Here is a 16,987-nt window from a genome sequence, read left to right on the forward strand (position 1 = left end):
CTGTTTCTGTTTCATGTATCCTCTCCGGCTTGGGTACTTTATATAGCTGTTAAATGTAATACATTCCATTAGCTCTGCCCTAGCAGTGCTCCCATTCCCCACAGTTCCAACGCTCTTTTTAGTTTACAGGATAAATCAACAGAGCTTCTTCGACTGGAAGGAGTTGATGGACATTATGGAGTCCAGCCCATGTTTAATGCTTCCATTGTAAGAGCAGAGATTAAAATGATACATTTAGCTCATTAGAATTCATTAAGCAGACTGTTCACTTAGTTGTCAAGGCTTGTATAATTGAACCTAATACTTTCACATCCACTAGGTGGGTCCAGTGCCACCGCTACATCCAGTCTACTTAAGCAAAGGGCATTCGCAGGCCAAAGGTGTAACACCTTCTGATACATTGGGATGGATGAAATAAAACTTTAAATTATTATGTGATTTCTAGTCCAGTTTGTCCTGTAAATGATTATTGATACTTCCATAATCTAATTGGCAAGATACTGTAGATTGATGTGGACAGTTCCAAATGGAACCAATGCTGCTTAGGCATTGAAATGACAGCTAATCCCAGGATTTCAGCGTACATGAAACAGGCACAGAAATCACTGGTAGGTTGCCAGATTTGGAAGGCTGGATCTGTCAGTTCATCCCAAACCGAGATTGGTCCGGCTCTGACTATAATGAGGATTGAGGCAGAAGGGAGTGCAATTTTTGTTATGTCTTATTATTTTCTTTTAATTTTAGTGGTTTAATTATTCATGTGCTCTTGTATATTTATAGTTAACTTGAATTTTAATAATACTTTACTGCCAATTGTTTTAAATGCCTTTGGTGGTCAAATACTTTTAAAAACTATTATTGATCACTCGTGGATTTTAGAGCCATCAAAGGAGCAGGCCAGCAGCCAAAGATTTTGGAGTGGGGCCCCATCATTGCATTGCATTGCTAGTGCTCCTGTCACCACCCAAACAATGATGCTGCTGGACTGCTGGTTATCTCAGGCTATCAAAGTTTTCTCTTTGTTAAGTACAGGTAAGGGAGGTTGCACATGGCTGGAGGAGAGGAGGCTTTAAATCAACAATATCTGGTTCAGTATTGATTTTAATCTTGCAGAAATGAATGAGTAACTTTGGAACAATGTGTGAATGTGCAGAAATATTACTTGGGAATATGTATTAACTTCCATAAAGGGAACGTGAACTAGGAATATCTGGTCATTATATCGTAAGTGAGTTACTTTAGTACTGTCATACTGCTGTCATTAACCTTACATGGCCTTGGAGATCCAAATTATTCAAGGTAGTTACCATGGATCCATGAGTAATACCAATGTATCAAGAGACAGATCCTGAACTCCATCTCTGGATCACCTTGATGGCTTTTTGATAGATTTCAATTATTTTCAAATATATCAAATGATCATAGATTGATTTCAACTATTTTTAAATGTCGACATAATCCAATAGATGAAAAATGATTTCAAAAACACAACTGATGGAAATTAATAAAAAATATTAATTGGAATAAAGAAAATGAAAAAAAGCTGAAACATTTCATTTGACATTCTTATTAAGATGAATTGAGTTCTGGTGGTTGAGTATATTATGGCTGAGATAAGCGTGGTAGTGGGAAGACAGGGCACCAATATCTTGCCCTTATCATGTTCTACCCTTGAAAATGGCAATACAGTGTCTCAGAAGTGGATTCCACTGACCTAGACGACACTGTTAGTTACCATTTTCTTTCCAGAATGGCTGGCTGAATGGGAACACAATTATAATCATTTAAATACAACCATGGTTATTTTAATTCCAAAGAAATGCCCTGAACCCAAGCAATTTTATGACTGTGAGTTGTGAATTCTTGAATTACAAATCTTTCCTTTGCCTTTTCATAAATCACTGCCAGACATTTGGGTGTCACAACATTAATAATAGAGAATTATGTGCTTAAATTATAGTCGATGCAAACCAATGGGAAATAGGGTGGAGGGAAAAGTTAGTTATTAACTTAAAGAGAAAAATAAACTACTGTCACAGTTATGCCATAGCTTAATCTTTATCTGTGTGAAAAATTGACCTGGATGGCTTCTGCTGAAGTCAAATTCCTGAGGGAAGAGAAGAGATAGAATTATGTGAACAACCTTAGATAGCAAAGATTTTGTTTTAGTACAGTGGCCTGAGATGAACCAGTGCTGCGCTGAACAAATGTTCTGTTTGTATGGATTCTGAATGGGCTAGCGTGGCTTGTGGAAATTATTGACAGCAGAAGTTTTGTTGGCCTCATTGTTACAGGAGGAAGAATGAGAGAGGTCAAACAGGTGTTTGCTTGAAAAATACGTCCATGAGTAACAAAGGCATAGATGATGATTTCTGCAGTGACTGTGGACATGGTATAGTCACTGAGTGGTTACGATACTGAACTACTATTCACAGTCATCCAGTACAACCAGGGAAGACCCCAGTTGTGATGACTTCTCGTACCACTTGAACCAGACTTCCAAGGTCGAGGGCCTGGAGCACTGCAATGGCTTTTTCACTTGAAAACTCTTCTGCACAGGTTTCACTGTCATCATCGGATACGATGGACAACCAATCAATCAAATCATGATACTGGACATTGATCTTACTGCCAGGCCAGTGATCTAGACACATTAGTTCAAATCCTGACTTGACAGCTATGAGGTCTTATTTTAGTAATTAAATAAATCTGGACTTAGAAGTGCTCCTATTAAGAATGCTTATCATGTATCAATTGGATTGTTGTAAAAACATATTATCAGCATTGTCCCTTAGGAATGGTCATTTGCACTCATTTATGTCGAGCCTACGTGTAACTCCAGACTCATTGTGGAAGATTTTTCTTGTCCAATGAAAGGGTGCAGGAAGTCAATGATTCTTTTGTATCAATTAGCAAGACAAATAGATTCAACAAAGTCTTAAAAAAAAAATAGTTCAGCCAACTTGTAAGTGTAAGGGGACTTTTGCAAAATTGGTGAAGTCCTTGAGTAAGAGATGCATGGATGATGATCTCCACAGCAGGTGACTTTGGACATGGGATATAGTAATGTCACATCCAAAGGGGAGGCCACAAACAGTGAAAGGAGCACAAAGTGAACCTGCAGGGAAAATACTGGACTATGTCAGAGGAGTTGGGCAGTAACAAAGAATTTCAATTGCCCCAGTATTGATAAAATGGTGATTTATTGAAGGAATAGACGGGGAAACATTTCGTAAATATGCTTGGGAATTCTGTTATGTCACAGAGAGGAAAAAGATATTGTTTTCTCTGATTCTCGGAAATGAACTCAACCTAGTTAGCTGTTGATACAAAACTACGTGGGAATGTAAGTACTGCTGAGAATGTAAAGAGAAGGGGAAATAAATAAAGTAAGTGAGTAGGTGACAATATGGCAGATAGAGTACAGGACAAAGTAAGTGATAATCGATTTTGGTGGTAAAAGTAGAATGTTTTTTAAAATAGTGAAAGATTGGAAAATGTTGATGTCAAAGAGATCTGTCTGTCCTTGTACACAAGTTAATGAAAGTAATTAGGAAGGCAAATGGTCCATTGGCTTTTATGGCAAGAGGATTTGAGTACAAATGTAAAAATAATTAACTACAATTATATAACGCTAAATGAAGACCAAACCTGGCATAATGGACACAGTTTTGATTGAGTTACCTGAAATAAAAACATATTTGCTGTACAGAGCAAAAAGCAAACTGCTGGAGGAACTCAGCATTTTGAGCACCCTCTGTGGAGGTAAAAGGATAATTGATGTTTCAGTTTGAGACCCTGTATCAGGACTGAGACTTTAGAGGGGAGATAGCCAGTATAAATGGGTGAGAGGGAGGTGTTACGCGAGTTAATAGATGGGACCATGTGAGGAGCGGGATGATGTGCAGAGGGAGAGGAAGGGAAGGGTTAGGGGATGACTGGTGGATATCAGGAAAAGAAAAAGAAAGAGGAGTGGAAAGAGGAATGGAAAGAAACAGTGGGAGGAAGTGGGATAGTAGGTGGAAACAAAGGATGACAGATGCTGGAATATGGTGAATAAGGAAGATGATAAATGGAACCAGGTAAGTGTGACGTGTGGAGCTAGATGAAACCAAGAGTGGGAGAGGAACAAAAGTGGGTGATGGGGAAAACCAGAAGGAGAGAGAGAGAACAGAACATAGGAAGTGTGAAATCTGAAGTTGGAAAATTCAGTACTTGTACCACTGGGTTAGAGTCATAGAATACTACACTCCTTCAGCCCATCTAGTCTTTGCCGACTTGATCTTCTGCTTAGACCCAAGTGCATGCACCTGTACCACATTTTCCAAATCCCTCCCATCTATGTACTTAACCAAACTTCTCTTAAATGTACCAAATGAACCCGCATCTACCACTTCCACTGGTAGCTCATTCCACAGTCGCACCATCCTCTGAATGAAGAATATGCCCCTCAGGTTCGCCCTAAATCTAACTCGCCCAACCTGAGGGGGGGAAAAGGCCTGCATGCATTCACCCTATCTACATCCTCATAATTCTGTATACCTCAATGAGCTCCCCTCTCATTCTGCTGTGCTCCAGGGAATTATGTCCTAACCTTTTCCTAAACTCATCAAGTCCCGGCAAGATCCTTGTTAATTTTCACTGTACTCTTTCAAGCTCACTGTTACCTTTCCAATAGGTAGGTGAGCAGAACTGCCCACTCCAGATTCAAACTCAACAAAGTTTTATGCAACTTCAGCATAATATTCCCAATTCCTGTACTCAATGCCCTGATAAATGAAAGCCAATGTGTCAAAATCTTTCTTTATGACCCTTGGGTTGCAGACTATACAAATGGAATATGAGGTTCCGTTCTTCTAGTTTGTCTTTGGCCTCACCCTGGCAGTGGAGAGGCTGAGGACTGACAGATCGTTGTTGGAATGGGGAGGAGTTGAAATGGCATATAGTGGAGAGCTAGGAATGACTACTGTGAACAAAGGATCGGTGTTCCTCAAAGTGGTTACCTAGTCTACGCTTGGTCTTACATTTGTGGAGGAGGTGTATTCGAGAGCATCAAATGCAACAGATAAAGCTGGAGGAAGTGCAGGTGAATTTTTGTCTAAGCTGCATGGGTTATTGGATCAGTGGATGGTGGTGAGGGAGGAAGTGCAGGAAGAAATTTTACTTCTTACAGATACAGGGAATGGAGACGACTGGGTGAATGGGGATGAACGGTCCAGGGAGAGACAGAGAGAAAGGTATGGAGAAGATGTGAGTGTTGGCGGGATCCCAATGCAGCTGGCGGAAATGATGGAGCATGATTTGCTGAATGTGAAAGCTAGCAGGGTGAATGGTGGGGACAAAGGGAAATTGTACTGTCTGAGAGAAATGGAAATGGAGCAAATGTGAGTGACAGCTTCATCATCCCCAGCAGAGAAGAAGTAATTCAATTAAAGTCAGTTACGTTCCTAATGTACTGGAACAGAAAGCCTCATCATGAGAACAGATGCAGTGGAGATGGAGAAACGGAAAAAAGAGGGATGGAATCCTTCTAGCAGACTGGTTGGGAGGAGGTGTAGGCAGAGTGGTCATTAGAGTCAATGGATTTATAGTATATGTCAGTGAATAACTTGCTCGCGAGGTGAAGAAAGACAGAGTCAGAAAAAGGAGAGAAGTGTCAGAAATGGTCCAGATGTATTGAGGGTGGGATGGAAGTTAGTAGCAAAAGTGATAAAATTGGTGGGTTCCTCATAAGTATCAGGAGGAAGAAGCGATGCAGTCATCAATATAGTGGAGAAGGAGGTGATAGCAGAGAACTCTTCCATGCAGCAAACAAAAGGCCAGATGTAGCTAGGGTCCATTTGAGTGCCAGTACTAAGCATTTGATTCCTAATAGATGTAAATACATATGGTGAATAAAGTTGATCCTTGGTCCTTGAAAGTGAAAGGAATCAAAAGGAGAAATTGTTCAGGGTGCAGACGAGTTCTGGGAGGTGGAGAAGAGTGTTGGTAGAGGGGAGTATCTTCAACCCTTGCTGATGGTGGATAAAAGTGTATGAAAAAATTGGAAATTGTCAAAATGATAGAGGGCATGCCAACTGTCCTAGAGATAAATGGCACTGGACTAGACCAATCTGTACTCTACCTTTTTCTTCTTTGCTTAGGTCAGTGCATAAAACTGAAGAAGATAGGTAGGCATTACTGCAGATGTCTGCAACTAACAATGCTTTATATGAAGCAGAAAGTTATAACTTTTGTTGTTTGTGACTTTTACTTCAGACATGGTAATAAAGAAGGAAACTGTGGGCAAAGCTCCTGTGATTTCTGTGATAAATCGCCATCTCTAAGCAGAGCCTTTCAAAGTTTCAGCTACAATCAAACACAAACCAAAGAATGAACAATTCTGGAAACAAATCACAGCCACATTGATAAAACTGGTCATTCAGTATTAAAAATGAATGCACAACTTTTTGTATTTTGTGTGAGCTTGGTGCCTGAGTTGGAATTCTGGCTTTGATGCTCATGAACTGATTTTGTCAGTTAAAGAAGCTTCCATCATAAGAAATCATCTTGAAGCTTACTGGCCGAAATGCCTCAGAAGTACCTTAGTCTTTTGATAAAGTGATCAGAAGGAGAGACCACACTGTTCAGGACATGTTCCTTGTCAGAGAGATGCATTGTGGGAGTGTTCACCCTTCTCAAATTGAATAAAACAACATAGCTTGTCTCAGTGCTGACAATCAGAGGAAAATATTATAGTCAGCAATTCTGAAGCAACAGTAGAATAGGACAATTAACTATTTAAAACATCACATTTAAAAAAACTATGATAATTATTAATAACATTCTGCCCAAGTGAGCGCAGATCACTTTGCGTAACTTGATGAGATTGATGTTTGGCTTGGAGCCAAGATAGGGATGACTGTAAGGCACTTTGTTGTTGAACTTTGACATTATAGCTGGAGTCAGTCAATCATACAGTCAAGCAGGCCTAACATGTGTCTGCTTCTTTTGGTCTTGAACGGTTAAGGTTTGACAATGGAAAAACTCCCCTGAAGGAGTGCTGTATTGATGACAACATCAACAAGGCTTACAAGTCCACAAATGGTAGCATATTGCAATACTGCTTTTGCCTTTGGTGAGAGTCATGTCATTATATTCTTCCCTTTGTGGATTTTCCACAAGGCCGAATCCACAGCTCCATACCCAAGACTTAATTCATTATCCAGCACAAAATTGAGGGAGGACTGCATTATCAGGGGGTGCCACCTTTTGGATACCATGTAACAGAAGAGGACCTTCATGTCCTTACTTATCACTGAATTATCATTATGATACTATGGGCAATCATCACAATTTGTGAAACTTGACAGAAGTTAAATTAACTGCTGCATTTCCTACATTAGAGAATTATTATCAATATTATAGTAATTCACTGCTTGCACTCTATCGAAAAGTGCAGAATAAAAATATTCCATGAGGGATAGAAAATGATATTGTATAATCATTAATAATGCAGGAAGGAATTCAAATTTGTTAAATTGAAGTGAAGAATTAACAGCAAACTGAAACATCTGAAATGTTGGAAATTCATAAGGGAAAATAGAGCAGGAGTTAAGTTTAGATTGGTGGAACACTTAGCTACCTCGCATTCGTTGTTTAGTATTTCTTGGCACCAAAATGCTTTGTATATGTCATGTGCACATCAATGGCAGGAGCTGCACTAGTTGTCTTTAGCATGCCCAAATTATGCAGATCTGGCAAGTTGTGACAAGATAGCCTGGAGAATGCTGATTGGCTACTAGTGCTGGCAAATTTCTTCTGAGAAGTTGAACCAATGCCATGTGCTTAATACCTACAGTCAACTCGATGTTTAGCAGATGAAAGGAACTCCAAATGCGCTTATACAATTTAAGGGGATCATAAATTACTTGCAGGACCCCGTTGATTGATTTACATATTGCTGAGTCAAAGTATGTCCTGGGTAGACTTTTACTAGATCTGGTTCCATTATTTGATGTCAAGAGGGAACTGTTTGGTTTCAGGAAGTATTTTACTTCTTGTCTTAAATGCTTTAGCAGTGACCTATTGTTTCCAATTAAGAGTGCTTTAGCAATGCAGCCTAAATGGGAAAAAAAGAATACAGCACATTGTGCAGAGTAACTTTCTCTCGGAGGGAAGAGGAGAGAAGACAGTAGAATCATAAATTCATTGGCAAGAAGCCCTATCCACAAAAAGATGTTTATGAAGTGATTATGTTACGTGCGTCCCACTGAAGAGGAATGCTTTAGGAGACTGTTTCAACCACAAGATGCTCACAGAAATATGTTGTATCCTGCCAGAGTCACATCTGTAACCATAGAACAGGGCCAGAACTACATTGCAAATGGCAGTGAAAGTTACAATGACCTTCAGTTTTGAGATTCTGGATCTTCCTAGGGTGAGAAGGGACATATTGCAACCTTCAATTAGTTTGCAATGCACTGTTGCACAAGAGAGGTTCCAGACATCTAAACTTTAGGACCACACAATTTGATCCTTCCTCACCAGAGACAACCAAGCAGCTGGTGCATACGGGTTGGTGAGGATTGGATTATGAGTTTCATTGACTGCCTTTAACTTGTGTTGAGACCAGGTCCCCTAAAAACACGACTTGAACAAGATATAATAGCATGATCTTTCACTGAGTATACAGCTGTTCTGTGGCTCTCCCTGAAGTGTCATAATAGCCACTTGATGGTATTTTATAGTTGACGCAGCACAGTTATTTTGTGCAAAATTCCTGTGCTATCCATTTTGGAGCATCCACCTATGATGATAGTAGTATCCATAATAATGATAGAAGCACAAATCACAGAGAGAAGATATAAACAAATGTCAAACCATAGTAAATGACTTTAAGACTAAGTAGCTCTGTAGATACCACCAAGGACCTGAATATGACAGAAAATAATACTTCTGAAATAGTGAAATGCTGAAACCAATGGTAACCAAAGATATTTGGGGTTCTTTAAAATTTTGTGACTGCAATGAAAATATCATGACTGGCGACAAGAAGGCAAGAAGAGAGAAGTGAGGGTTGGTGTTATGTGCTGATCATGGCAGCATAGGAAATAGCCTCAGCAAAATCTGAGCTTTAGATTTGAGGATTGGGGTTAAGGGGATGGTCAAGTATCTGAAGTAAAGTTCTAAGCAGCAGAAATTATTGGTGAGGAATGAAGGAGCAATAATGTACTGGCCACTGTTAGCCTTGAAGGAACATGGTGTTGAGGATGCCCTCCCCTTCAACCCTCGGTGTAAAATTGTTTGCAACACTGTCTGTAATATGAAACAGTAATGCTGTAAATCTCAGGTCAGGCAGTATCCATAGAGAGTGAAACTGAGTTTGTATTTCAGATGAATGACTTTACCAGACCTCTCTCCAAGAATGGAGACACCAAGAGACTGCAGATGCTCTAGACTGGAGCAGAGAACATACTGCTGAATGATGTCAGCAGGTTAATTGGCACCTCTGGGGGACAGGGTCAGAACAGATAGTCAATATTTGGGCTAGAGATGCTGCCTTAGGACATCTTTGCCTCAACATTTGCTGCTCGACCCATCGAGTTCCTCCAGAGTTTTCCTTTTTGTATTCTCCAGGAATAAACACCTTGAAGAAGTTCAGATATTTCCCTTCATTGTATCCTTGAACCTGAATAGGGTTCACTGCATTTATATTAACATCTATAGGTGCTCTGGAATGTTCTAGAAGGGATCTTAGCTAAGGTGATTATTAGGATACTGTTGTCCTTCATCTAACCAGGGCTCCAAAATTCTGTTGGAAAATTTGAGTGTTGAACACCAGCTCTATTCTTCTATCGTTTGCCAGTGATTTCCTGCACCAGAAGTTCCAGCCACTGAATATCTCCTCTTCAAGAATGGAAGTTTGGTTTTAATCAGCACTAGTTATTATATATTGATGTTAACCATATTAAATCGGTCTGTATGGTGATTGACTAAAACAGTCAAAAGCATATTTATTGGTCACTGGAGTTGTGCTTCTAAGCTGCCAGTTTGAATTCTGTGTATGGCAGTGGGCAGGGAATTAAGGGGTGGTGGATTATTTGCACACCACAATCTCAGGGCATATTTTTCAATGCGAACCAAGTTAACCCCCATAGCATACTTGACATCTTAGTTAAGTCTTATATTTGTAAATTAGTATTATAGACTGGATTTCTCCATGTCAGTAAGGTACATGGTGTTTTTTATTCTCTGTGTATGTTATCTGTTGTATTGCTTTAGTACAATTTCTGCTTCACAGTAATGAGTGAAATGTTGTTGAGTTGAGCCTCTGAGACCTCAGTAAACATTAAAACTTCACCCAAGGTCCTTGATTGCCAGATGCATGATAGGAGGTTACATGGCACTAAATTTAAACAATATCCCCATGGAAAAAATAAACTACTAGAGAAAAGTTTGAACAGTTTCTGAAAAAAAAAGTAGTTTTCCACAACACCCTGAGATTGAATGTGATAGTTGCTTTATTATTAAATCTCATTTACTTTGTAATATAGGCCTAAAATGTCTGTCAAAACAATGGTGAAGCTAATAGATATCTATATTTTATTTTATGGAATAATTACCAGAACTTAAGGCAAGAGCAGAAATGTGGCAACCATGCAATTCATAAAACTGCTCTCGGAGATGAACCATTCTGCCACTTGCTTGTGAACATGGATTGTTTTCTAGTTGTCTCTTGATTCAAATCCATTGATATTGCTGAATTTGCAAATCAGAAACAAAGTAAACTTGTGACAGAAAATTACGTTACTTTGTCCAAGTATGCTCACCCACCCTAATTGACGTAATTGTTGTCAAATGCTGCTAGCTGATCTTGCTGGTGCTGAAAATTATTGTCAACAAATACAGAACCTTGTTTTGTTTTTTAATGCTGTGAGGCTTCCTTCAAGGTTAAAATCAATTATTCTTAAACTTTTTAAAAAGATATATCTCTTTCTTCATTATTTTTCTTGTTCCTGATTGGACATTGAATTGATACTTTCTCAGTAACAGTTGGTCTGATTGGTCATGGACATATATGATTCCTTTTCCTGTTCTCTGCTGATCCTAATGCCTTATGCAGGTGATTGCATAACTTTCATCCCAAATTCTAACTCATAGTTTTGTGCCAAATTCACAGGTAAGGCCAAGTCGAATTTTTGGGAAGGAATTGTTATTGTCCCGCTAGGTCAACACCTGTTTCATTCAATTTTAATGTTTCACTAATGCAATGTACAGATGTAATATTTTAACTTTTGGTGAAAACATAAAAATTCTGGTGGTTTTGGAGCAGATAATAAATTAGCCTGTGCAGTATATCTAATAGGAGGGAAGCTGCTTGGCATAATTTACATTATTGTAAACGTTACAGTGCATTACTTGTGTAGCATAACACTGAAATATAATACAAAGGAAAGATTAAATGAAAAGGCATGACTTGCACCTCAGAAAATGAAATTCCTACATCTTTCATCCACCATCCGCATGAGCCCTGTATTTCACTTGAAAACTTGGTGAATTCCCGCCTCACGTTTATTCATATAGACAAATTTATATTTGTTTACTTGTTTATCATTTATCACATGTACATTGAAATATACAGTGAAATACTTTAGTTGTGTTAACAACCAATACAATATATTGATGGGCTGGGGCCAGCCACAAGTGCCACCACACATTTGGGCACCAACATAGCATGCCCACAACGCTCAGCAAAACAGAATGCAACAAGCAACAAAAGAGCAACAGCAGAACAAACCCTACTCCACACACACAGACACACACACACAGACACACACATACACACAGACACATACACACAGACACATACACACAGACACACACACACAGACACAGACACACACACACACACAGACACACACACACACACAGACACAGACAGACACAGACAGACAGACAGACACACACACAGACACAGACAGACACACACAGACACACACAGACAGACACAGACAGACACACACACAGACACACAGACACACACACACACACACACAGACACACACACAGACACACACACACACACACACACAGACACACACACAGACACACACACACACACACACACACAGACACACACACAGAGACACATACACACACACACAGACACACATACACACAGACACACACAGACACACACAGACACACACATACACACAGACACACAGACACACAGACACACACACAGACACACACAGACACACACAGACACACACAGACACACAGACACACAGACACAGATGCACACACACATACACACACAGACACACACAGACACACATACACACAGACACACATACACACACACAGACACACACACACACATACACACACACAGACACACACACACACACACAGACACACAGACACACAGACACACACACAGACACACACACAGACACACACAGACACACACAGACACACATACACACAGACACATACACAGACACACATACACACATACACACAGACACACACACACACACACACACACACACACACACAGACACACAGACACACACACACACACACACAACAGACCAGCCAGCTGCACACTTTCAGATTCACAGACACTGGGTGCAGAGCCAGGGCTCTGAGCTTCGGGCCTCAACTTCTGATTGACCACCTTGCTTTGACCTTCAGTATTCTCACCAGGGCTTGCCAATAATGTGAATGAGATCTCCGGGCTTCAGAGCTTGAACTCTGGGCTTGGCAACTTGTGTACGTAGAGGGTCATTGGCCCTTGTTCTTCTTGCCTTCATGGAACTGCGAACCTGGAACCCACTGGTTACTTGCTAACCCGGAGGGGCCCCTTGTACGTCCTTCCTCAGACATCCACTTCACTGGCCTTCAAGAGCAGAACAAAGGCCTAGACCTTAGCCTGAGTACTGCCTCCCCTCATCCCTGCTCCCCAAACCTGACCCAACCCCTAACACCCTTCTCTGTCTCCAAAACCATCCTTATAAACCAATAAGCAACTTTTAAAAAAACTGAATCATTGAAGACTGTACCCCAGCACCATCTTGACCGACTTCAATAGCTGCGTTATTTTTGTCTTGTCTGGTTACATTTGTCAGCAGCCTACCCTTACTTAGAGCATGTCAGAAAATCTAAAGAAGAAAATAAAACTACATTTTTCCAATCTTTAGGATGCCCAATGGTGCTTCCAATCAATAATGTTACTATTACGTTGGTTTGTATGACAATTAAGTTGTGCACTTACAGATTGAGATGCATCATGATGTAATGGAGCTGCTCTTAGCCTTGACTGATAGAGGAACTTTTTATGAGTGGGTGAGGGCAGTGGCCCATGTTTAGAATATCCTTTCAGGGTCAGTTACACCCAACTTAATGGGTAGATAAGGACTTGGTTTAATATGTCAAACAGAAGATGGCAGCTCCAGCTAAAGTATTGCACTTCTGTGTCAGTTTTGATTATCTCCTTGAGTGTGCTTGAACTCAGAGAGTTGTGAGTGCCATCCGCTGTGTGAAGCTGAGCGGTTGGTTTATTTACAAAAAGATCACTTTCTCATAATTGAAGCAAGATGCAGTAGGTGAAAGTGAAACAATTCTGGGTGCAGTCGCAGAGCCAGATGTGTTAGCATTGTGATGGATAACTTGCAGAGTCTCACTTCCTTCTGGTGTAGCATCGATTTTGATTTGTGGAAGAAGAAAGTAAAATAACTGTAGTTTGCAAATTCTCATAATGTAGACTATCTGAATAAAGCACAGTTTGTAAGTTGTGAATCTCCACCAGCCCTATTGTAAATGTAATAGAAATTGGTTACAGGTTGCATTTAAAATAATGAAGTTAATCATTGTTATTCTCCCAATACCTTAGGGCAGCAACAGATTGGTAATATTAAATGATAAAAGCTTTCAGAACCCGCTAGAAAATTGAGTTCGCTGTGTTCAATTAAAAATCTTTTTTGAAGTGTTTGTTTTCACCTCACGCACGTATCACAGCCTGCCGCCATAAAGGTTTTGTATTTTGCCATAAATCTGACTCATTGGTCATGCATGTTGGCACCTTTATTGGGAGGTGGGTTGTTCTAAGTGTCATTTGATTGCTGTTTGTTAACTGTGTGCGTCTTAATGTATCCTCTCAATCCCATTTTACCATTGCCAGTTTTGATGAGTACTGTTAAAGATCTTTTCCAGCAGGTGCCTATCTATTTGCCACCTGCCTTGGTGCAGTGACTGATTCCTTAATTTAGCAAATGCAGTTTAATTATTCAGGAAGACATTTCCTTGCGTGGCCATTCTGAATATGCAGAAGTAAATGTACATTTCCCAGTAACTCACAATCAGCAACTTCAGGAACAGAAGCAGCAGCAATAGCACAATTATGTCAGTAGATGGCTGTAGAAAAGTACCTTGACTGCTTTGGTGTTGGTGTAATAAGATTGGGAAAGACCTTGACCCGACTGCTTTCTGGCTTTATCTGGTGTACAGTCAGAGCGATAAAGGGAAAGCTTTGTGCTGTACATGCTCTCTACTTCATTGTAGTGGCCTCCTTGTGTTGAGTTTGGGCTTTGTGAGACTTGTCAGTTAGTGGCAGTGTCATTTACAAATGTGGTAATAGTTTGAATGCCAGAGGCTTTCCACTACTTGAACTAACCTGTGTGTCTCTGTCCCTGTGTGAGCCTTCAGCACCCTTCTTCTTTTCCCTGCAGAGGGGACTTCTAATCCTAGAGCTGCAATTAGGCTGACACTTTGAGAGTGGAGTCTCCCTGCTCACTTCTGCCTGCACCAGCACAGTAGGCTGCTTCAGTGCACAGACTTCCTCACTAAAGAGACACGCCAAGGATTGTACCCAAATAAGATTGGCATTCGAGAGAGAGAGAGAGAGAGAGAGATAGCAAGAGAGAAATTGAGAACGAGCGGGGGAAAAAAATAACAGCCTGAAGCAAGTTTCTTCACACGCAGGAGAGCTGGTGTGCGTCTATCCAAGAAATAAGAGGCTTGCAGGAAAAGAAATAGGACTGTAAAGACTGACAGAAAAGAGAAGAACTGTATCCTCTCTCCTCAGTTTGTATCAGTAATTCTTAACCAGGAGAGGAATCTTTACTGCACAGCTGGATCCTTAATTCCCTATTCAAAATGATGATGTATTTGTGGGTAGGTAGTATCTCTTTGCATGTCTTTCTGATAGGAAAGTGTTTCATGTGCTTCAGCCAAGTTAATGCAAATATAATGAAAGCTGAATGGATAATTCTAGCACAGCATATGTGTGTTAAAGTATGTTATGATTTTATTTTTAAAACATTTGAGATTTGTGTTGCTTAAGCAGCAAAATCAATTGGCAACCTTCATTAAAAAGTTATGCATTCTGTGAGTTGAAGGACAGTGGACTGATCACACGATTTTGTTCTGAGTTGTTACTGCAGTAGTTACAGAATCTAGACGTGTTCTCTTTAAGGTTTATTTGTCTGAATGACACCTGCTGCCCTGGAATGGGCTGTGGTTGAAGCAGATCAGTTTTTATTCTCTGATTTGTATTACTAGCCAGATTCTTTAACCATCTCGGCAACCTTTGCCACTGAAATTTAGATCATGTAAAGTCAGATGGTAAATTACTAAAATTCTGCTATGCTAGGCTGTACTGAACTGTATGAAATCAAAGGGAATGCGGGGACTGTAAGCCACCTCATAGATTTTAATACATAGTTTCATGCCAATTAGAGGCCATGCTGTTTTACTTAGTACACCACTAATTTCATCGCCTATTATATGTCTTGCTGTATAAACATATTAAAATGGATATAACTGGGCAACTGTAAACCTAGTTTTTCTTAGCACACAGCAGGTGGACTAAGGGTATACAACCTAATAATTAGCGATTTGTTGTAAAGGAAACGGCTGCAATGCCAATTAGCATTTAGCAGGCACTGGTACCTATGGTTGTCAAGAATATTTGCAGCACACATGTTTCATAAACTAATGATTCCAGTGTATGGCTTAAAATGTGTTAGTGAAAACATAGTAGACTTGTGCAAAATGTTCATGACTGTTTCTGACTGCTCGTTCCACCTGTCTGGGTTTCACTCTTCTTTGACCAAGTTTCAGGACCTTTTCAGTTTAAACAGCCCTGAAAAGTTCAGGTTTGAGTACTGTATATTTATATTCTCAACATTTTGTGGTAAGGTACACATTTTGCCTTGTTTTAAGGATCTGCGTGTGCCCTTATTGAACAATTCTTGAATCCATACTTGAGTCCTGTCAAGACCTAACCAGGTTAAAGAATGTATCACCTCCTCCCTGGTGAAGTTCAGATCCCACTCTGCATTATTCTACACTTATTTTGGTTTATAACTTATAACGGATAGCCTCCCTTTTCTCTCATTAATTTTGAACTGATTGTGTTAGAACTTGGTCTGCAAAACGACGTTCCAGCGAAATGCTGTGCTGTCTTTACAAGATAGAAGAACATGAAAAACCCATGGAATATATTCCACCAATTCAGCCTAAAAAAGAGCTCAAAAAGCCTAATAATTTATGACTCTAAGATGTGATCCAAAAAGCTGCAGCAGACAAAGGGTATAAGATAAATGATTCTTCCATTGTCACTCCCTTATTTGCTAAACAATAACAGACTCATGAAATTCTCATTCCCAGGAATTTGCCTTCAAAATTTTGATTTTTCTTTAATATATGGTTCATCCCTCGTTTACATTTACATTCAAAGTCAGCCAGCAGCATCTGGCAATGATAGCTGCTGCATTTCAACAAAATATTGAGAAAAACAAAGAAAGGAAGTAATTCACGTTGAACTTGTTAATTCTACCAGCTATGATTTAGCAATATGCTTATTTTAAAATTAATGAAGATAATTTTCAACCATTTCTGTTATATAGAAAACTGCACAAGGTACAGCCTATCTTTTATATTTAAACTTGAGTGCAAAATGTAAAATTTGATATTTATGGTTATTTTTTCTCATACA

The 16,987-nt window shown here is 39.7% G+C and overlaps 1 protein-coding gene across 3 annotated transcripts in view; it reads left to right on the forward strand.

Moving 5' to 3' along the window:
* Window positions 1-16,987, forward strand: part of rbfox1 (RNA binding fox-1 homolog 1) — a 1,583,823-nt gene that overhangs the window by 681,014 nt on the left and 885,822 nt on the right. Inside the window, exon 1 of one of the 3 annotated variants that reach the window (XM_063059001.1) lies at window positions 14,798-15,162. The exons of the other annotated variants lie outside the window; for them this stretch is intronic. Within the exon in view, the coding sequence (XP_062915071.1) occupies window positions 15,145-15,162 (18 nt within the window). The 5' untranslated portion in view covers window positions 14,798-15,144. Of the gene's footprint in view, window positions 1-14,797; window positions 15,163-16,987 lie in introns of those variants that run through there. 3 annotated transcript variants of the gene reach the window in all.

Source organism: Mobula hypostoma, chromosome 9 (assembly GCF_963921235.1).
Source record: "Mobula hypostoma chromosome 9, sMobHyp1.1, whole genome shotgun sequence".
NCBI classification, from domain to species: domain Eukaryota; kingdom Metazoa; phylum Chordata; class Chondrichthyes; order Myliobatiformes; family Myliobatidae; genus Mobula; species Mobula hypostoma.